At 36.1% G+C, this 20,683-nt stretch overlaps 3 protein-coding genes across 4 annotated transcripts; 1 reads left to right on the top strand and 2 right to left on the bottom strand.

Annotated features, from left to right (window-relative positions):
* LOC132641294 (nuclear transport factor 2B-like) lies at positions 1 to 4,242 on the top strand. Its single transcript, XM_060358221.1, has 2 exons — positions 1 to 363; positions 3,900 to 4,242. The coding sequence occupies exons 1-2, from the start codon at positions 67 to 69 to the stop codon at positions 3,972 to 3,974; spliced, it is 372 nt and encodes a 123-aa protein (XP_060214204.1). The 5' UTR covers positions 1 to 66; the 3' UTR covers positions 3,975 to 4,242.
* A 47-nt stretch (positions 4,243 to 4,289) lies between these two features.
* Positions 4,290 to 5,827, bottom strand: LOC132641293 (uncharacterized). Its single transcript, XM_060358220.1, has 2 exons — positions 5,549 to 5,827; positions 4,290 to 4,869 (listed from the first exon to the last, which is right to left on the bottom strand). Exons 1-2 carry the CDS (start codon positions 5,747 to 5,749, stop codon positions 4,402 to 4,404), a joined length of 669 nt encoding a protein of 222 aa, XP_060214203.1. The 5' UTR covers positions 5,750 to 5,827; the 3' UTR covers positions 4,290 to 4,401.
* Positions 5,828 to 7,678: 1,851 nt separating this feature from the next.
* Positions 7,679 to 19,176, bottom strand: LOC132641295 (calmodulin-binding transcription activator 4-like). Of its 2 annotated transcripts, XM_060358222.1 has the most exons (13): positions 18,896 to 19,175; positions 15,303 to 15,428; positions 15,097 to 15,212; positions 14,694 to 14,782; positions 14,368 to 14,413; positions 13,632 to 14,028; positions 12,759 to 12,889; positions 12,499 to 12,589; positions 12,179 to 12,402; positions 10,823 to 11,508; positions 9,185 to 9,770; positions 8,607 to 8,897; positions 7,679 to 8,141 (listed from the first exon to the last, which is right to left on the bottom strand). In XM_060358222.1, exons 1-13 carry the CDS (start codon positions 18,906 to 18,908, stop codon positions 8,043 to 8,045), a joined length of 2,895 nt encoding a protein of 964 aa, XP_060214205.1. In that variant the 5' UTR covers positions 18,909 to 19,175; the 3' UTR covers positions 7,679 to 8,042. The 2 variants fall into 2 exon arrangements, with proteins under 2 accessions (XP_060214205.1, XP_060214206.1); XM_060358223.1 differs by lacking the exon at positions 15,303 to 15,428 and having other exon boundaries at positions 18,896 to 19,176.
* Positions 19,177 to 20,683: the final 1,507 nt, after the last annotated feature.

Below are 20,683 nucleotides of genomic sequence, written 5' to 3' on the forward strand. Positions count from 1 at the left end.
CATAGATATAAAGGCCTCCAGAAAACCCTTGTCTTCCATCATTTATTTGTTATATCTGGGCTTAAAATGGACGCCGACACTCTGGCAAAGGCATTCGTAGAGCACTACTATTCCACCTTCGATACTAACCGGGCCGGGCTTGGAAATCTGTATCAAGAAGGATCCATGTTGACTTTTGAAGGAATTAAAACTCAGGGTTCCCAAAATATAGTAGCAAAACTTACTAGTTTACCATTTCAGCAGTGTCAACATACTATAAACACAATTGATTGTCAGCCATCTGGTCCTGCTGGTGGTATGCTTGTTGTCGTCTCTGGTCATTTACAACTAGCTGGTGAACAACATGCTCTTAAGTTTGGTCAGGTTAGTACTAATATTATACTTCTATGACGAATTAGATGATTTTGTGTTTAGTTACTGCAATTTATGAATTCTTTTCAGTAGTAATGGAAATTTATCAAAATCACAAACTAGGTGTAGTGGTCATTTGGTTGCTGGTTAGGAAGTGAATTATTCGTGTATTAAAATTGGCATAACGTACTCCACTCCCTCCAGTGCACTTTACTTGTCGTCCTCGCTAAAGATAGATGGTTCAAAACAGAAACCGAGATATAATTAACTCTGTAGTTTCTATCTTTACCCTTATTCAATAAATGTGGAGAGATTAATGTGGTGAAAAAGAGAGTAGTATTAATTGACATCAAAGAATGAATAAGGATAGTTTAATCAAATTACCCTTTTAGTTAATGTTTACATAAGAGGCGTGCAAAAAAAAAAAAAAAAACATGACAAGTAAAATGGATCGGAGGGAGTACTATTTTAGATGCTATGTACAAAATGCAGCACACGGATTACGCTGTTTGGTTATTAGCAGGGGCGGATTTAAGTTATGCCGAGGGGTGTCACGTGACACTGCTTCGTCGGAAAATTTTACTAAGTATGTATGAATAGTTGGAAGCCAGAAAGAAAAAAAAAGTAAGGTAAATAAAATGACACTGCTCAACAGAAATAACGGTGTAGCTCAATTGGTCCAGCGTCTTAAGTTTCTTTGCAAGGTCCTGAGTTCGAAACTCTGTAGCTTTATTTTATTTGTTAAAAAGTTCTCGCCTCATATACAAGAGGATGCTTGTCTGGATTGAACCCTGGACCTTTCAGAAGTTAACCAAACATTGAACCAATTGGTTAACAGTAGCTCTTCTAAACATTTTCGACAAGGAAATATTTGATAGCTAAGGATGGTGCTGCTTTCCTGCTTATTCATTATGCTATGTTTTATCCTTTTATCTTCTTTCTCGTCGATGAAATTGATTAAGATCGATTTGCGGAATCAACTAAATGCTGAACTTTTTAGTGATCGTTTGGTGCCTTATATAAAAAGTATTGTTTAGTGTTATTTATAACAAGGTAAGTTTGAATACATTTCAAAAAATGAAAATTCATCGAGAAGAGTTCAAGTAATATAGTACGGGAGTTATGTTTTCTTCATATTATGTTCATTTTTTTTAATGTGATGTTATAGTGTTTTATTTATTTACTCTTATTTTAAAATGTGACATTTCTTACGAAAGATCCTGCGTACGCCACTGAGTTTATAATCCCCCACATAACTAAAACATGCATAAGTTTATGTCAATTTATGTGCTATTTTATGCAGGGGTAGATGATGGAATAACTAGATCCTTAGTAACTAATCCTTACATAATAATCTTTGTATTATTAATACCTGCATAACTCTAACCAGCTAGCAAACGACAATAACTAGACCTTAAGTTCGGGGCTCAAAGAGACCCGGACACCCGGTGCTTAATCAAAAAAAGTAACTAATCCTTACATAATAATCTTTGTATTATTAATACCTGCATAACTCTAACCAGCTAGCAGACGACAATAACTAGACCCTAAGTAACTAATCCTTACATAATAATCTTTGTATTATTAATACCTGCTAACTCTAACCAGCTAGCAGACGACAATAACTAGACCCTAAGTAACTAATCCTTACATAATAATCTTTTATTACTAATACCTGCATAGCTCTAACAAGCTAGTAGACGACATTGTTCTTTACCCGGGTTTGGACCAGATTGTGCTTTGTAAACCCCACATACCAAGTGTCATAAATAAAATTCCGCGAGTAAATAGAATGTACCAGATTATATCTTTGAGTCTTATTTGCTTTTGAGGATCCTCTTGTTGTAGTATGTTACTTTCATGCTCAGCAAAGGTATAAAGTTTTGCTCTGAATACCGAGTGGGTGGAATTTAGCTTCAGCGGAAATTATAAACAAGCAGTGAATGGCGAGCCTTTACCTTGGTATTTGGATTTAACAATTCTCCATTCTCGTTTTGAGGAGGCTTAAAGGAGAGTGAATAAGGTTATTTGATGACAGTTACGCTTTTCTTCCATGTCAGACTCTCTTTAGATAACTTATGTTCTACCCGTGCAAACCTGGGCAGGGACGGACCCAACGTGTTGGGTGAGGGGGACACGTGCCCCCCAACTTCTGAAAAAACCCTATATATATATATATATATATATATACACCTTGAAAAACTATGATATATTTTAAAAGGACCCCTCAAACATAATTGCAAAAGTAGTTTAGTTGGTAGGAGTGCCCCTGAGTGCTCACTGGTCACCATCCGAGATCAAATCTCGGCTCCAACACAATTTTTTTAGCCTATATACTTGTATTTTCGCCACTGCTACGCTATTAGTGACCGGTCCGACATGGTATTATCCATCAGTCGTCATTGAAAAATTTGTTGCCGTATATGTTAAGATAATGGTGCCCCCGCCGTCTTAAAATCCTGGGTCCTCCTCTGAACCTGGGCCATTGGTCATGCTAACAACAGAGGGCAAGATTCCATATTTTCAGAAGTTACAAGTATTTGCATTAGTTTTTCGATGAATGGATTGTGTGATGTATCGGATGCTACACTCTGCTTCAATTTAAAGATCTTTACAATCCGTTTCACGCTATTTGGACCCGTCATTTAAATAGTCAGTAAATGATACTCTTTTCTTTTATCAAAATATAATACTGTAGTCTGTTTTGTTCCAGTGCTTGTAACAACCTCCCACAACCATATGGGTTGGTGTTTGTGTCTTTTTTTTTTTTTGTGTGTGTGTGTGTGTGTGTGTGTGTGGATAAACTGTGGTGTCCAGACCAACTTGGGCACACCTCGACTAATTCCATGGGATACTTGTCAAGTTGGTGATTGTCTTTACCTTTCAGAAGATATAAGATATTGATAGGGGGCTTGGTATTGGTAATATACTGAGCTTGGGTTTGTTATGTGTAGTATGATAGCTTTTTAATAGAAGCACTCTCAGTAAGTTAAATAGGAACATTAACTTTGTTAGGGCTATTATTAGCAATGTGGATAGAAAATTAGTTATTAATGTTAAAGCTACCGGGATCAATCCCTGTGGGACTTGTGCTTGTACATTGTATTTCCTTTAACCTTGTTGAAGGTATGTTTGTTCAATGTGTAAAGTATTGGGAACCTTTATGTGACATGTTATATATGTGCTTGGGCAGCCATGCCCAGCCTCCCAATAATGTCATGAAAAGGAAAAGGTATAGAAAGTTATCTTGGCTCAGGCATGACTTAGTTTGAGATTTAACCTCTTATTGTGATGGAAATTTTGGTAAACTTTCATATATGTGGTGAATGACTTCTCTGAGATTTTAGTTCCCTAAGCTAATTTAGCCCCTTATCGGCAATGGATTTTGAATAAACATTAACACAAAAGTATTGGCCATTCCTTTAGGGAGTTTGTGGTATGTGACACACGGATACGTTTCAAAAGATTATGCATTATTTTGTCTTTACTGGCACTTGATAATTTATTTCTTCTCTGTTGCTTATGCTTCAACTTTCCTTTTCTTGCAGCTGTTTCATCTGATGCCAACACCACAAGGAAGCTTCTACGTGTTCAATGACATTTTCCGATTGAATTATGGCTGAGATGCTCAAGACGAATGCTATTCATGTTGATTAGTTCGGTCTCTTCTAAGTTCTGAACTTTGGATGAAATTCAAGTTTCTTGAAATAGTTTACTCAATGATATTGTGTCTCTTCTTCATGTACTTGATTTAGAAATTGCTATGGTTAAATGTTTAGAGTTGCTCCACTCTGTTTTGACGTTTACTCATTGGAGAATGACAATTTGATGACATCTATCTACCTGTATTGAAGATCTTAAATACCAAAATATGTGTCATTGTTTTAAGTACAGCTTATGTTGAAACAAATGATGCAAAAGTACTACTGCACCATGAATCCATGCATAACCAAACCAATCCTTATTGACCCTTATATCCATACAATGTACAAGCTATTACATGCACAAGTTGCTGTTTAGAAATTGAAATAATAAACTGAAAGCAGAATGCTATTCTTCTTCATTGATGAAATCCATAGATGGCAACTCCATATGGGGAAAATCTGGTACTTTTATCTTTGGGAGATGCATAGCCTCAACTTTATGTTTTAGTTGCTTCGTAGAGTGGTTTAGATCGCCTTCGTGACCATTTAATACGGGTTTAGGACCCTTAATCCAGCCTGTGAGCATAATACCCATGGATCTAAGGGGATGTTTTAATCCATCTTTCATTTTTAAAATGAGTGAGACCTCAGATAGTTGCCATGTCACAGTGAGGACAATCATGGCTGATAAAAGGCAATGAGTGATAAAATTCTGCTTTTGAATCTTCCTTAGCTCTTTCACAACCTTTTCTTCTTTTTCTCTGACTTCAACATCATCTTCAGCTTCTTCAACTTTCTTTATTGATGGAGTTTCTTGCAAGTTGGCTGATTGATTCATTTGATCAAGTGGGGTTTCTTCTTTTAAAGAATCCAGCTGTAAAGAATCAGAATAACACAATTTTCTTTAATCCGAAAAGTGGATTATCTTAACAAAGTGGTGTAACAGGAATTTGTGTAGTGAAAGAATATGTGGTACTTTTATGATGACCTTTCCAGCATTTTTAGGAGCAGCTAAAATTACTTCCTTTTTTGAGTTGCCAAGTTTCACTGTTTCATAGAACTGACAATTAATTTTTTGCTTTTTTAAAAAAAGAAGCAGACAATAACAGACCAGCGCAATACTGGGATCTAAACTTCTTTCATTTCTTTTATGGGGTGTTAGTTGCTTCTAGTATTGTCATGATCATAATCTAAGCCACATGATCCCTGACACAAAAATAGTTCAAAATATACACATAGGCTTCAAGTAAGAAAAAACAATGGATTAAGCTAAACCCACAAAAGCTGATCTAGCCTCCGATATATGAATACGAGTATTATGATCAAATCTTTTGTAAAATACTAGTAACCCATAGCTGTAATTTATGGGGTTTATTTCTCGTACAGTCACTCAACTAATAGTTGTTATTTCATAAATAATTTTCTAGAATAATAACTACGATGGAACACATCAACCCGCAGTTTATGCCCTCGTCGAAAAAAAATGGAATTACAAGAAATATCTAGACTTAATTTAATCGATGAATTATTCCAGAAAAAATTTAGCCTCTTACTTGATTTAGAAGTTGAGAGAGGAGTTGGTGGCGGTGCTGGGCTTCATCATCATCATCATCATCATGTTTGTGGATGATGTTATTAACGGCAACAAAGCAGCTCTCATCAAGAAGATGACATGTTTTGGATTGAACTTGTTCTTGTTCTATTAATTGGTTGATTGTTTTCTGTATGAGTTCCACTTTCTCCACCCTTTCCATTTCTTATTATTACCAGTTGCTTCTTTCAAGTTCAACCGACCAAAAAGAGACGTGCATAGTGGATGTGGCTGTAGGTCATACAAATATACAAATATAATTCACTAGTCACTACAAAACAAATGGTTAATAGAGAGAAAGAGTCAACAGCTACCTCAATGGCTTCAGCCGTTAACGTTAACCACTCATCCCTTTCACACGTATCAATATTCCGCTACGTTGTCTTTGGTTCTAGACAAGTTAAATCTTGCATTATTAATATGCGTATTTTTATTTTGAATTTTAATCGGTATACTATATACATAAATTCTCAAGTAACTTAAACGAGTATTATTTAAAAATTAAGTGAGAATTGATCTGTAGTCCTCTGAGTAAATAACCTAGCATTCGACCAAGTGCACCATAACCTTCTTATAGAATGAGCGCCAGCAGATAATATCATATTAATTTAAAAAAATATATACATAAAATATCTAATTTTACTGAGAAACAATGGGTTCACATGCCTCATATTTAGGCTAAAAAATCGCTCCTGTTTAAAAGAATATGCATAACTGCAACCACGGGCGAAAAATTATACTGCATATATAGGGTTAAAATTATTTTATATATATATATATAGTAGATGTTGAACCTCTTTAGCTACTTCGTGTGTTGAACACTGCTTAGAATTAATCCTGGCTCCGCCACTAAGTGCAACCAAACAATTGTAAGTCATGTGGAGATTAATGACGAGATCAACTCACCTCTTTTGAGCAACTAAATGAGGTATTGGTTATGCTGAACTTAACGAGGAGATTAATTCTCCAATTCAAACAACCAAACGGCCTGTTAGTACATAATTTTGTTTGACGGTTTTCACCTATCAAAAGTTAATTGGATCAATTTTTCGAGAAAAATTAAATATTTTAGAAACTACACGAAGTAAATATTAGTTATGTCTTTTTCCTATCATCGAAATAATGAGGTGATGAATGATACATCACATCACACGGACTAACAACTTTTCACGCGAATCGTGAAATCGTCATTTTAGGTTCACATCATTGTTCGAATTCGTTAAAAAATGAGATCATGAAGAATGCTAGTTTTTATATACTAGAAAGATGTCAATTACATATATCTATATGATACTATAAGTTTAGCCAGTTCCACGGCATCATGACTTGAATTCATAAGGCTGAAAATTAATTTTAAGAGTATGTTCGATCAAACGATCGAAAGTAGTTTATTTTGCGATGCAATTCTTATCAGGAGTATTTTTTCAAAATTATGTTTTGGGAGAGTAAACAATTTGTATTGGGCTAAATCATTTGATAAGTATTTTTGTTGGTAATTTATATCTGAGCAATATATTCAAAAAGTTATTAAGTGTTAAAATTAAGAAAAAAGAATTACTACTTATTTTTGAGAGAACCTGTTTTTTCAAGTTGAAAAAGTAACTTCTGCAATTAAAAAGCAGTTATTTCTTCACGAAAGCTTAGCCAAACACCCTTATTTTCTAAAATAAGCATTTTTCTTTTTGAAGAATAAGTATTTTTGACCTTTCAGAAGCTTTGATCAAATAGACTATTAATAATGTCCGGTTATCTGATCAAGAAATTGTTAAAAATAACAAACGATCACGCCTGCTGCAAAATTAAACCAATTCCCCTGCACATTGACGACACATGAACTGTGCTTAGCTCTAGAATCTAACTCCAAGTGACCAAAAGTCTCGAGTCCGATTTGGAAAATCTGCTTGTTCTGTTTGACAAATTGAGACTTTTTGATTGATGAACTCTGTTAAATAAACAAACGGACTCAGCAAGATTGTTATTAGACTATTGTATAACGGTAGGTCAAAACAGCAAATAAATTTGATTTCCAAAATCAATCCCATTGGCTTGAAATTGATTTTGAAAATCAAAATTTATGCAAAAGAACTGGCAATTTCTACTGATATGTTTAAGCTTTCCTGAAAGAACAAAACCAAATAGGCAGTCATGCAAGTGACTATACGACAAGCTTTCCCAAGTGTTTACCCTTTAAAGATCAACTACTTAGCACCTGACGGCGCTCAAGAACAAAAGAAAAAACAAAAAACAAAAAACAGAAAAAAACTTCCAAGCTAATCTTACAGGCATCAACTATTAAAAAGTTCTAAGTCTTGAACCTATCAAACCTATACACATATTATGAACAGCAACACCTACAAATTACATACCTCACAATGACTTACAATTTGCAATAATCAAACCTCACTGTAGAATTCCTGCTGAGACTAGTTTATATGACAATGAAGAGGTCTGTTGGATTAATAACTAGGAAATTGGTATACATCATCATTTTCCATGCTAGACATTTCACCATGAGCAGCTGATGCTGTTTCACTGTCCGCTCCTTCGAGCTCAGCCTGCCGTACAACAAAAATATTAGTACATGCGATTTTCCTGATTTCGAACTATGAAAGCGGATCTAAAAATGCTCCCTATCCCCCTCCTTAAAATTGACAAAATGCCGCCCTTAGTAGAGTTTCACAGAGTCACACACTGCTCTACAAACTACTATGCTGCCAGAGAATGTGGCAAACCAAGTGGTTTAATGAGAGGAGCCTGAACAGTGTGTCACAATTTTCTTCAAAAGAATGAAGTATGCTGTGAATAAAACACATGGCTATACCAGATATGCTGGAATATATACTTTATGCATCTGTATCCCTAAAATTTTACAAAGGAGATAGAGGCCGGATAGGGTTCAATCCCAAATGACGTACATAAAGCATTCCACATGCAAAATACCAAGTAAACATCCATCTATTGGAAGTTCACTAGCTCATGCCTATTAATCACAGAAATGCTATAGTAGAATGATGTTTTACCTTAGCTTGTCGGTACTTCTCAAGAATCCGATGATATTGCTGGCGTGCCCCTGGAGATTCAACCATTGATAGCACTCTTGAGACAGCCTCATCAAGAGCAGCATCAACTTTTTGTCTGCGGAACACCTTGAGAATGTCTTCATCCTCACTTTCATCAATTGGTTCTGTCTCATGTCGAAATCCCCGAAGACCAACACCTCGTCGACGCCACCTTAGCACCACCTTTTCCAAGATTCCAACAGCCCAACATACTTTGTATTGCTTTCTAACCTGATAGCCTCGTACATGAGCCTGCCATGGAAATCACCAGCAGGTCACTTTCTCTGCTGAACGAATTATTTTCTACTCTAAATTCTCCCCCTCAAAAAAAAAAAAAAAAAAAAAAAAAAAAAAAAAAAAAAAAAACTCCCCAACTGACACATGATCCCAACTTATATGTTCTTTCTTTGGATAAATATGATTACGACTTCTATATTAGTGACAGATTGTATTTGAAGTCTATCACGCTTAACTTCCCCTAGAAAATCGAGTATAATGAGACTTAAAATGTCAATTTTGACTTCAAACATTTAAAGCACCTGTATCTTCACTACTTTCCGGCGGAATGCAAGGAAATCTCTCCGGCCTTTCCATCCTCGATATTTCTTCTGAATAGCTAAGGCTGCTGAGTCGGAGTCTTGCGTGTTGCGGAATGCGAACTTTGATGCAGCTGAAAGACCTTGAATATCGTTCGAGAAGATACCATATTCATCTCCACTTGCGGTAGCAGAAACAACAGATTCTCTCTGTTGTCTTTTGCGGAATGAATGTGCTCGAAATGCAGACTGTATACCTGCAGCAGCCTGAGCTGCATTACGGACTGCAGCTAAAGTGTCCTTTAGAGAACATTGATCCTCATTTATGGTGGTACTTGTGTTTGATATGCTACTAATAGTTTTTTCAGCTTCCACATCAGCAGTACCTTTTGAGAGCTCACTCTCCTCGAATGTGAGGGATGAAAGATGACTGGTGAGAGCTACCTCTGAAAGATATCCAGCAAGTCCCTTATGACCACAGCTAGAAGCAATTGATGCAGCAGTTTTACCAACTGGGTCTCGTGAAGAGGGATCTGTAACAGCTCCAGCCGATGCCCCGGATGCGATGAGTGAAGCGACCATCTTTTCCCTGTCACAGATAAGTATATACAATAAACTGAGCTTATTACGGCTACCATGCATAAGGCCCTCGTAGGGATTGTCATAAGCAAATTCACTACACATGCAAACATAGACAGAGACATATATAGAGGGAGAAAGATTCAAGGAGTTCACTCTGATATCTCTCTTTATTATTGCTATTATTTTTCAACCGAGAAATCTGAGGGCCAATGGTGCACAATTTCAACGTGGTGCATAATCTCCACTCAAATATCAGGCTTCTTTTGTGCAGCAGAGTTCAAACCTTTCTTATTTTTCTTGCAATCCTACATTGACTACGTTTCTTTTGACCGAGGGTCTATCGGAAACAACCTCTCTACCCCACAAAGGTAGAGGGGTAAGGTCTACGTACATCCTACCGTCCCCAGGCCCCACTTGTGGGATTACACTGGGTATGTTGTTGTTGTTGATTCAAACCAGTGACATGTGCCTAACCCACACATCTGCCCGTGTATCTCAATATCCATGGTGTGCTTCAAAGCTGCATCTCTCCATGTTGTCGATAGATTACTCCATTATGAATTTGAAAAGTTGGAAAATATTGCCAAATGTGCTCAATTTTAAAATTTCACATAGGCAAAGTATGAATTGGACGAAATATTCTGTAAAGCTGCTATAACTGAGCGACTAAGGCAAAAATCGAAGTATCATTCATGTCTATACTTTTTGTATGTATACTCAGAATGTAGAAGCAAGACATTTTTTTTTTCCTTTCTTTAACATAACAAAGAAACCCCACAGGCAGGTGGTGCATGGGACGAAACTCTGTGGATTATGCCACCCCCCTCTTCTACCCTTCTCCCCTTAAATGCCAGGCTATTGTTTGAGGCAGGGTTCAAACCAGTGACGTGCACCTAACCCTCACATTACCCATTGCGCCCTGGGTGCTAGAAGTGGGACATGTTTTGACTTCCTAAAAGTTGTTAATCCAGCTTCTATTGCTATTGACACCAATATAACGTGAGATCTGAAGTACAGTAAATAGAGAAGTCATTTATCAAACAAAAAAACATAGATTACCTTCCAAATCGTGCAGCCCAGTGCAGCCCAGTCCAGCCGTTAATATCACGGAAGTTAACACTGACTCCAGCATTTAGAATTGGGTGCAGTGCCCACTCAAATCCCAATCCAGCAACCATGTGAATTATTCCTTGCTCTTTCTTAGATAAAGAACAGCCTATCTGATTATCTTTTCGTTGCAATTTACAAGAAAGGCACTGCTGGAACTTGTCTTTCAAAAGCTCTTGAAGAAGCCAATCAATGGTTACCATTGATCTTGAAGTTCCAAACAGCAGAGATTCAATGACCTGGGCCCACGAATCTTCACTTGCTTTGGATTTTTCCAAGAAATCATTGCCTAATCCAGAACTATCTCCTTTTTGGACAGATAAGTCTGATAGAAGCAGCTGCACGAACCTGACAAGTAACAACAGTTCCTCTGTACTTCTATAAGCTCCTTCTACATCAGGTTGATTATTTCGAGCATAATCATCAGGCTTAACCCGGTATTCAAACTCCCTCACCTCACTGCATGACTCCCGATTGCTGCTAGTAACACAGAGGGTGACTTTACCAGGCAAGTGAAGAGGAGCTTGACAACAGATGACACCTTCTTGAATGATCTGAACAGGAACTTCAATATCACCGAACATGCAGGTCCACGTGGACTCTGAAGGGTTACAAAGAAAAGATCCAATGATAACAACCTGCAATGAAGAGCTAGAACGTTAAACCAGCTGAAAACTATTAAATACACCATAGTAACTAACTTGTCAATATCCTGAGCATGATCATACATATATATTAGGTGCACAAAAGGATTTTAAACAGCCTTCTTGAAAAGCTAACTTCAAATTATGCTGAATAATTTGACTATAGGAAATCATTTACAGAGGCTTCAACTGAACAAAGATATCAAAGTTTTAAGGGGCATTCGAGCATCTCCAAGGTTGTTAAAAGAGAGTTGAATTAGCCATCAAGAGTTGGTTGCTGGAGCCAGTAGCAGCTCTTCTTCCTTTTGAACTTTTTATTACTTTAAAGTGCCTATTTTTTCAGCGTCCAAAAATAGTGAGTCAAATTAAGCCATGAAATAAAAGTGTTTCATCCAAGATTTTGAAGTAATACCATTTAAATTGGCCAGTTGCAAAATAATGGAAATCTGTGTGCTCCATAATAATCATAAGGTTTTGAGGCATGGAAAATAGAATACTGAAATTTGAAATGACTAAACAAACATATAAGCAATCCACTGGGATTTCGACACTACTTGCACATGCAGAAAACAAAATTTCAACAAACACCACAAGTGCAGAACCGTGGGGAGCAGGCAAGTTTTATGGTACAAAAACCAACAATTAACTAAATCCTGACATGTACCTTTGTTGCCTCAGATGAATACCCCCAATCAGGGGATATATCTCGAATTGTAAATTTCTGCTTCTGGGCAATAGTTAAGCTCATCTCATCTTCAAGAGAAGTACCAATCTGATCTTGGTCAAATATTGTTGTATACTGGTCAGGGCTGGATCCAAAAGTAGTTATTTCTGGAGGATATGTAGCATGCTTGAAATCTTTAATTTGTTTAAAAGCCGGTACAGAAGCTGCAAGGAAATACGAGTTTTCCAGAAATTAACTAATTACTGACATTCTAGAGGTAGTAAACATTAATTATACTCTGGAGGTGAAAAGGCTATTACCCTTCTGAGCCTCCTCGTCACTGAAATTAGGCCATTTGTAGCTTTCATATGCTTCTGTGGCCCCTCTCTCTGATGAGGTTTGCAGCATTGCCTATGGTACATACAGACATGTAAAAAGATGATTAGGTCTTAGAATTAGCAGATGTTGTATTTGGCGAGACTGCCCTGAAATAAGGTCCAATCTCGCACTATATTTTGATGTTATAATGCGTCTATAGTCCTAATGAAACAGAGGTGACTACAAAGTACACTTTTCTCACATTCTCATCCAACTTGTGCAAATATTTGGTTTGTGATTCAGCAGCTGCAGAAACCCCATAGTCATCCAGCATATCTTTCCACATGTGACCATCCTGAGTCAGATCTTGATCATGAGATTCACTGCTCTCACCTACAGAGGCACACTCTTATTAGCATACCTTCACATTTATTGCTTCTGAGCAAGAAAAATATGAGAACTCCATCTAAAGATAAAAATAAGTACAAGAATAATGCACGCAATAAGAATGGAAGTAAATATCCAAGAGAAAGCATCAATTTAACTGGTGTCAGATCTTAAAAGGTACAGTTTCACTTTTTTTGATAAGGTAAATAATTTTGTTAATAATGGGAAAATCTCCATACAAGCAGTATCGCACTACACAATCATATGCATACAATATTCAGTAGTGGATAACTAAAACATATAAAAGCCTCGAAAAAGTTACTACTCAAAACCAACTGTACCATAAAAAACTATAACTAGTTACATGACTAAAATGGAATAACTCTAATAGTGTACAGTTTTTGACTAACTCTAAATGGCCCTTCAGATGCTTATGTATCAATCAACATTCAGCTGAGGTTAAATGATTAGGGAAAATATATAAATATATAAATAAATGCAAACACCTCTAACTCAAAAAAGCTACTGTTAATAGTCCCGGTCAACAGTTTCAAGGCCAAGAACAAGCAGCCAGCCACACCAAACAAATTAACAGAAATATCTAATATCTACCTAGTTCATGACAAAGCACATATATAAGTAAGAAAATCTCCAAGCTTTGAGTTGCCAGTAATATAAATCCAAAGCGGAGAATCATAAGGATCAAATGTGCGTTCTTCAATAATATTAAGGCATGAAAATGACAAACCTGAATGAGGTTGCAACAGCAGACTGTTTGAATTCCCCTGCATCTGGAAAAGTGAACTCTCGTCATTTAGTGCATCAGCATAGAGAGGATCAATTTCTTTGATGCTGTCATCATTTAAACTTAACTGCTCCTCGAGCCTTCGCAATGCTTGACTCATCTCAATCCCCGGGGAACTGATGACTTCCTCTGTTCTCCTTGTGATGTCTGACATCCCGTTATTATTGATGACTGCATCAGAGCAAATTTCACCAGGGCTAGATTGATTCTGGTATTGCTCATAAGATTCACCGGCAATAACAGTGGAGCCTGTCTGTTGAGTAGAATAGGAGCTTGGACTGGGAGAGAAAGCAGAAGAAATTGGAGAAGATTCTGACATGAAGGCTGGGTTCTGCCTACCCTGTACTCATATGTAAAACTAACGATGTTAGTACTAATTATACTTTTAACATATTATATTGCAACTTATTTAAGTTCTACAAGATAAACAGCTCGATAAGATGCTTTAAGCAGATTTAACTCTTAGCTGTACATACAGATATTGGAAGCATCTCCAGCATCACGTTATTGCCGCATTCACAGGGAAATAAAATTACACAAAGAAATGATGGTTGAAACTGAAGAACAAAAACTTAATGATGAATAGATCTCCTTTGGTTGATGAAAAGTAATTTCAGGTGGTACCAAGAACTCTTGTCATGACATCATATTTGAGTATACTGGGTTCCAGAAGACTGACCTCTGTTATGTCTCTGTAGTGAACCAAAACAATGTGGTCGTGCGCACTGCCCAATCATGCAAAGTTGTGACCAAATAAAAGACAAAAGGACAATCAGTTACCTCACAACTTTTTTCTCTGAGAGATTAAGAGAGAGAGAGAGAGAGAGAGAGAGAGAGAGATGACGGAAAAAGTTTAAGTGCATTCTATGTTTCTTTCATTCTGTTTTGCATCTACTAATAATTACAGTGTTATTTGAAAATATGGTCAGCTTAGCGCTTCTGTCTTAAAAGTGCTCCTAACCATAAAACACAATTTTACAGACAGATAAAAGCAAGTACACTCACTGATCCAACATCCAATAGCTGCGTCTCTGGAAGTTAGGATTTTGCTCTCCATGTGCATAATAACAGTTCAGGGCTTCAGCATTTCCAACCTGGACATGGAAGAAACAGATAGGAATTTATCATTAAACAAAATATTGTCAGGGAAAGGGGAGATGAATATGAAATGCACAATTTTGGGGATTGATTCTATCCATGTGAAAAGTACATCAAATATTTCTAAAAAAAGGTCATTTGCACTATCAACAACACAATACAACAACAACAACATACCCAGTGAAATCCCACAGTGTGGGGTCTGGGGAGGGTAAAGTGTACACAGACCTTACCCCCATCTCGGAAGATAGAGAGGCTGTTTCCGAAAGACCCTCGGCTTAACAACACAATGTTTCCTAAAAATTGTTACCTTAAGCCGTTCATGTGCCTCCCCAACAGTTCTCCCATCTTTCTTCTTGCGCCAACTATGACCATCTTTACGGAAGAACCTGAGGACCCTTTTGTTAAAGAGAAACAATGATCCGCCTGTTTATACAATCACTTTGTCAGATGATATGATGAAAGAGGGTAACATTCTAACAACAAGGTTGCAATGCAAGAGGGTTAGGAGACTACTAGGTGGCTTTTGAGGTGGCTCATTCGAGAGCTGGTGGTTCTCATGATTTTGCAGTATGAAGAGAATTTCAGCAGGTTTCAACCACCTGAGTTGGGCTTCTCGAACCAAATCATTGATATTATATCCTGAAATTTAGAATAGCAGCAGATGCTAAATCTTCTAGTTCAGCAGATACAGATCACTACAACCCATTCTCAAAGCGGAACAATTCATAAGGTCAATCAGTAGTTTCCCAAGGAAAACAACTATATTAGAAAAGAAACAGTTTCAAATGGAGAACTTCTACAAAATGAGAAAGTTGTCATAATAGCAATAGTGACAACACGATTATACATTCGGTGTGCTGTGCCTACAAATTTCAATTACACATATGATATGCTAGAAATTCATAACTCTTGGCTTTTGTTCTGTTACATGTCTAGGAAATTAAGACCATAAGAGTAACTTCTCCTTACACCTAAGTAAGATAGGACAAGAAAACGGGATCTTGTTGAGTAATCAAAGTCATGATAGGCATACTAACTGCACACTAAAACTAACCAGATGTTGACAAAGGATATTCAGTTATGACATACTTCGAAGAAAATAGGTAAATTTTATGAACTCTAAACAATCACAGTAACACACTTTACCTTTAAATTGCACTTTTTATAAAGTGAAATAAAAGGCGAGATTACTCCATTTGACTTTATTCCTTAGCACTTTCTTTCTCCCTATATTTCAACCAGAATCAAGTAGTATATCTTCAATCCCAGAGAATAGGAAGCGTTTGGCAGAGAGTCTACAAATAGTTCTCACAAATCTAGGACTAGCTCCAAATACTGAAAGCGTTAAGACTTAGTAGGAAGTTTGAGGTTGAAGTAACAGTTAGTTGTTCAATAGCAATCGGTTTTCCAACCATTGGGTGCCATTTATCTGCCAGGACAGTTAGAAGTAATATGTTTGCTTTATTTGACAACATTACAGGTTCATATTTCTTACCTAAATTATCATCGCAAACTGTCCCATGTAGGCTCTTTCACTATACCAGCATCCCTGTAGTTTCACAGACTAGCAGGGAAGGAGTAGTGGCCCTTATGAAGCTTGGGGCAGGGTACACAGAATTTCTGCTCTTTTTCTCCTCTTCTATGAATACTTGAGAAGTAGACTTCAATTATGGTCTTATATAGTGTGTCATATCAAGTACGAAAGGACATCTTGAGTGGTTTAAAATTATTTGGTCACTCCACTCATTGCCTTAAGGTTTTAGATCAGCTGCTCAGTTTCTCTTATGTCATTATTCATGTGCCAATCTAGTCAATCAAATGATAAGCCTAAATGTGAAATGTCTTTTCAAATTAATGGGCTCTCCTTCGCTTCTCACAATTAGTATTGTTAATTATTTATTCATCCATCTCAGGCATGAAATGGTTTGGATGGACGAAGAGAAAATCCAGGGAAAGGCATTAATAGGAAGAGCTTACTTGCACAAGATAGATGAGGGAAGAGCTATGATATCCATTGAGGAGATGGATTCGAGCAAATGTGTACTGCAACTCCTCTAACTTATGTCCAGCATTAAGAGCAATAGTTTAGTGTTTAACCATTTACAAGTGAGATAGACAACAGATAACATGCCATCAAACTGCTACGGTTAAGACCTTTCAGGCTTTGTAGGAGGGAAATTTCCCCTTTTCGAAGACAATAAGATAACGAATTTATTTGCACTGTTTGTAATCCATGCAATCAGAGGTGTTTAACCGGGGACTACTAACTAGCTGGGATCTTTAGGATGCACTGAGTGCCTTCTACAGAGGGTCAGTTTGAGTCCACTCTTTTAGATACTTCCCATTGGAGTAAGCCTAAATAATCAATTATCGGTCATCTTGACTGACTGAATAACTAGGCAAGTACAAAGGAAAGGCAAAGCCCTTCTAACATGGGACAGAGGAGAAAGAACCATTTAACGCAAAAGTGAGTGTGCCCTTGCTGTGGCCTTAGTCAATTATCTGAATGAGACAACCTTTACACTCTAGTCAATCAGCTGAAAGAGATGACCTTTTTGCTTTTCTCCATTACTCCCTCCATTTCAATTTGTTTGCCTTCCTTTTTAGTTCGTTTAGAAAAGAATGTCTCTTTCCTTTTTTGGATACTCTTTAATTCCAACTTTCCACACGGCATGTTAAGGATTAAAGGTCATTTCGGTACATTCTACATATCTTTAGTTTAAGACCATAAGATTAAAAAGTCTTCCTTACTTTATTAAACTCCGTGCCAAATCAAAACCAGACAAACAAATTGAAACGGATGGAGTATTCTTTTCCCTAGGCTTTTTATTGGGACGAGGGTCTTTCGGAAACAGCCGTCCTACCTTGGTAGGAGTAAGGTCTGCGTACACTCTACCCTCCCCAGACCCCACGTTGTGGGATTTCACTGGGGGGTTGTTGTTGTTAGGCATCGAATACTGCAATTCTGTTTGATAGAGTACAACCTCTGTGACTCAAAAGATAGCATATCGATAAAACAATAAACTCATTCCTATACAAGCTCTTACCAAGGATATATGATCTCTTCAGGAAGTAAATAAAGATTCCGAGACTTACAAGTCACAACGTCATAGAATGCAACAACAACGAAGAATCAATAATCCACTCAGCAAACACATTGTAATTCATGTTTTTCCAGTCTGACATGCCTGTAGCATTTGTAAACCACAAAGTTCCAGATCACCACTTAAGAAAAAAGGCCACGCCCTAAGGGGTGTGATGTAGACAGCCTACCCTTATGCAAGTATTAGTGACTGCTTTCACAGCTTGAACCCGAGACCTATAGATCACACGGAGACAACTTTACTGTTGCTCCAAGGCTCCCTTCATTCTAGATCACCACTAACCAAGGAAATCAAATCCATCAACTATACATCCACCTCAAGTTAGTGAGTGTCAGCTATACTAATCCTCTATATCCATTTTGTTGTACTCAGGCTCATTTCTTTACAACACTCGATTCTTTTTTTTCCTTTAAGACAAAAGTAACTCCACCTATGCTCACAAAGGATAGTCCGTCGCATGTCCCGATAAACAGGAGAATTTCATGGTCCATAAAGATTTCTCAAGAGTTGTTACAATCGTATGACCAAGAAAGGTACTCCCTAAGTCCCAATTTATGCGACACCTTTCAGATTTCGAGATTCAAACGAGTTCTTGTTTGATCATAATTTTTTCATGTGTCTTTTAAAATATTTGGAATCGTCAATTTTTGTGACTTGCGGTACTTTTTAAGTAGTTTCCAAATATGTAAAATTTATTTCAATAAACTTAAAAGATTGCACATCTGAATTCACAGTCAAAATAAAACGGTCTGACTCTAGAAATCCGAACTGCCACAGGGAGTACCTTATAAACACCCATTGAAACTCTCTAATCTGGTATCTCAAACCAGTCAAAAGTCTGTCTTAACTAATTAAAGCATGTAATAATTGAACGTATAAGGGTTTAACCAACTCCAAAAATATTGAAACACAAAAATCAATTCATCTAAACAAAATCATTTCTGGACGCAAAAGCTAGCTCACAGTAACAGTAAATAAAGTGATCCAAGTAAAGTTATTTACCTGATTCGGCCATAATTTAAGAGCACTCAATTTAAATTTCCACAGAAATGTTCATTCGAAAATTAGAAGCAGTATGAAGAAGTTGAACAGATCGTATGATAACGGAAAATATAACGGCGACGAGAGAGAGTGTATTTTGACTGGAAAACCAAGTCTTGATCTTATTATTTAACTAACCAGCTCAGTCTGAAAGTTACACGAAGCTACCACGATTTTACAAATGCAGTTTTTTTCTAGTATTTGAATGTGGGAGTAATATCTGGAAAACAGATGTAGGAGTACAGCTGAGAACAGCTTGTAATAACTGATATATAAATTATGATTAAGAATATGTCAGATGAAACACACATTATTATTATTTCGATAAAATACATGTATTAATTGATTTTTAGTTTTTTGCAAATTTATTTTTAATTTTATGTCTTTTTTATAAGATCTTCATTTTTTATACATAAGAAATCAAGAAAGGTCATTTTCCTCTATTCAATTTGTAAGTGGTTATAATAGATCATTTCCTCTTAATTAACTATAGTTACGTGATAAAAAATATAATTTCAGAGACCTTCAGTTAGATTAAAGTTTGTAATATTTACATACCTTGTGGTTTATGATATTACACTGACTTTCCGTATTTTAATTTATTTGAAACAATTTTCTTTAACTTATTTATTATTAATAATTAATATGAAATATTATGATCCGACTAATTTATCCTTTTTAATATACTATTCATTTTAAAAATCTTTTAAAATTCCTTTAGAATCGGTTTGTTTCCATCTTCCACTGAAAATCTTTTTGTCTAAAATGATCTTATTATTTAAACTATTCATGCTAAAATCGCTTATGATAGTGTCAAGGATTAAAATAAAATACTAAAAAAATAAGAATATTTTATATGGCTTTAATTATTGAGCAGGAAAAGAAGATGATCAAACTAGGACAAAGCGTACATGTTAAATTGTTTGCATTTCTACTCGATAAGAAAAGAGTACTCAACTTTTCATGATTTGATGTAAATATTTTTATTTTCAATAAAATTTGACAAATAACTTTATTTTTAGTATCGCACAAATTTTACCAAATAATGCACAAACAAATTCTATTTCTTTATTCATAAAAAAGAAGACTTCGAATTTCATGATTATAATGCTTCTGAGAACTCTTATATTAACAACTCTGCTTGAAAGCTTATTAGCATAATGTTCCACAAATTACATGTGGATTAATGTATATATTTTTGGAGGCGTTGAAACTGTGAAAGAATCGTCGACCTAAAGTGGTTACGGTGGCCAAATCAGTGGCATCAACTCCAATATGCCTTGTGCTAATCTTCTTATCATGTTAAATATTTTAAAATACATTTTATCATTATAGTTGACTCATTACTATAAACGAGTTTAGCGGAATGGGGTTAATGGAAGATGAAAATAATTATCTAACGCAATTTGTTTTAGAAAGCTTTTTACAGAATAAATTAGATAATAGAATTTATTAAAAAGAATCAAATTAGTCGGACCCTTATTTTTTACAATAATCATTAATAATATGAATTGTTATTAAAAAAAAAATAAGAGAGGTAAGCATAATATTGTAAATCATTAGAGATCTGAAATTATTCCGAAAAATATGTGTGTAATACATACTATGTTGTTATGAAATAAAATTATGGTGGATGCTCATAAGTCATAACTCTTATGAAGTTACTCCTACTACTCTTTTATGAAATATATAGTTAATCCTCTACTACTTCTCATCATTTTGATTTTAACTCTCACACCTCATAACTTC

The sequence above is a fragment of the Lycium barbarum genome, chromosome 5 (genome assembly GCF_019175385.1).
Source record: "Lycium barbarum isolate Lr01 chromosome 5, ASM1917538v2, whole genome shotgun sequence".
Taxonomy (NCBI): Eukaryota; Viridiplantae; Streptophyta; class Magnoliopsida; order Solanales; family Solanaceae; genus Lycium; species Lycium barbarum.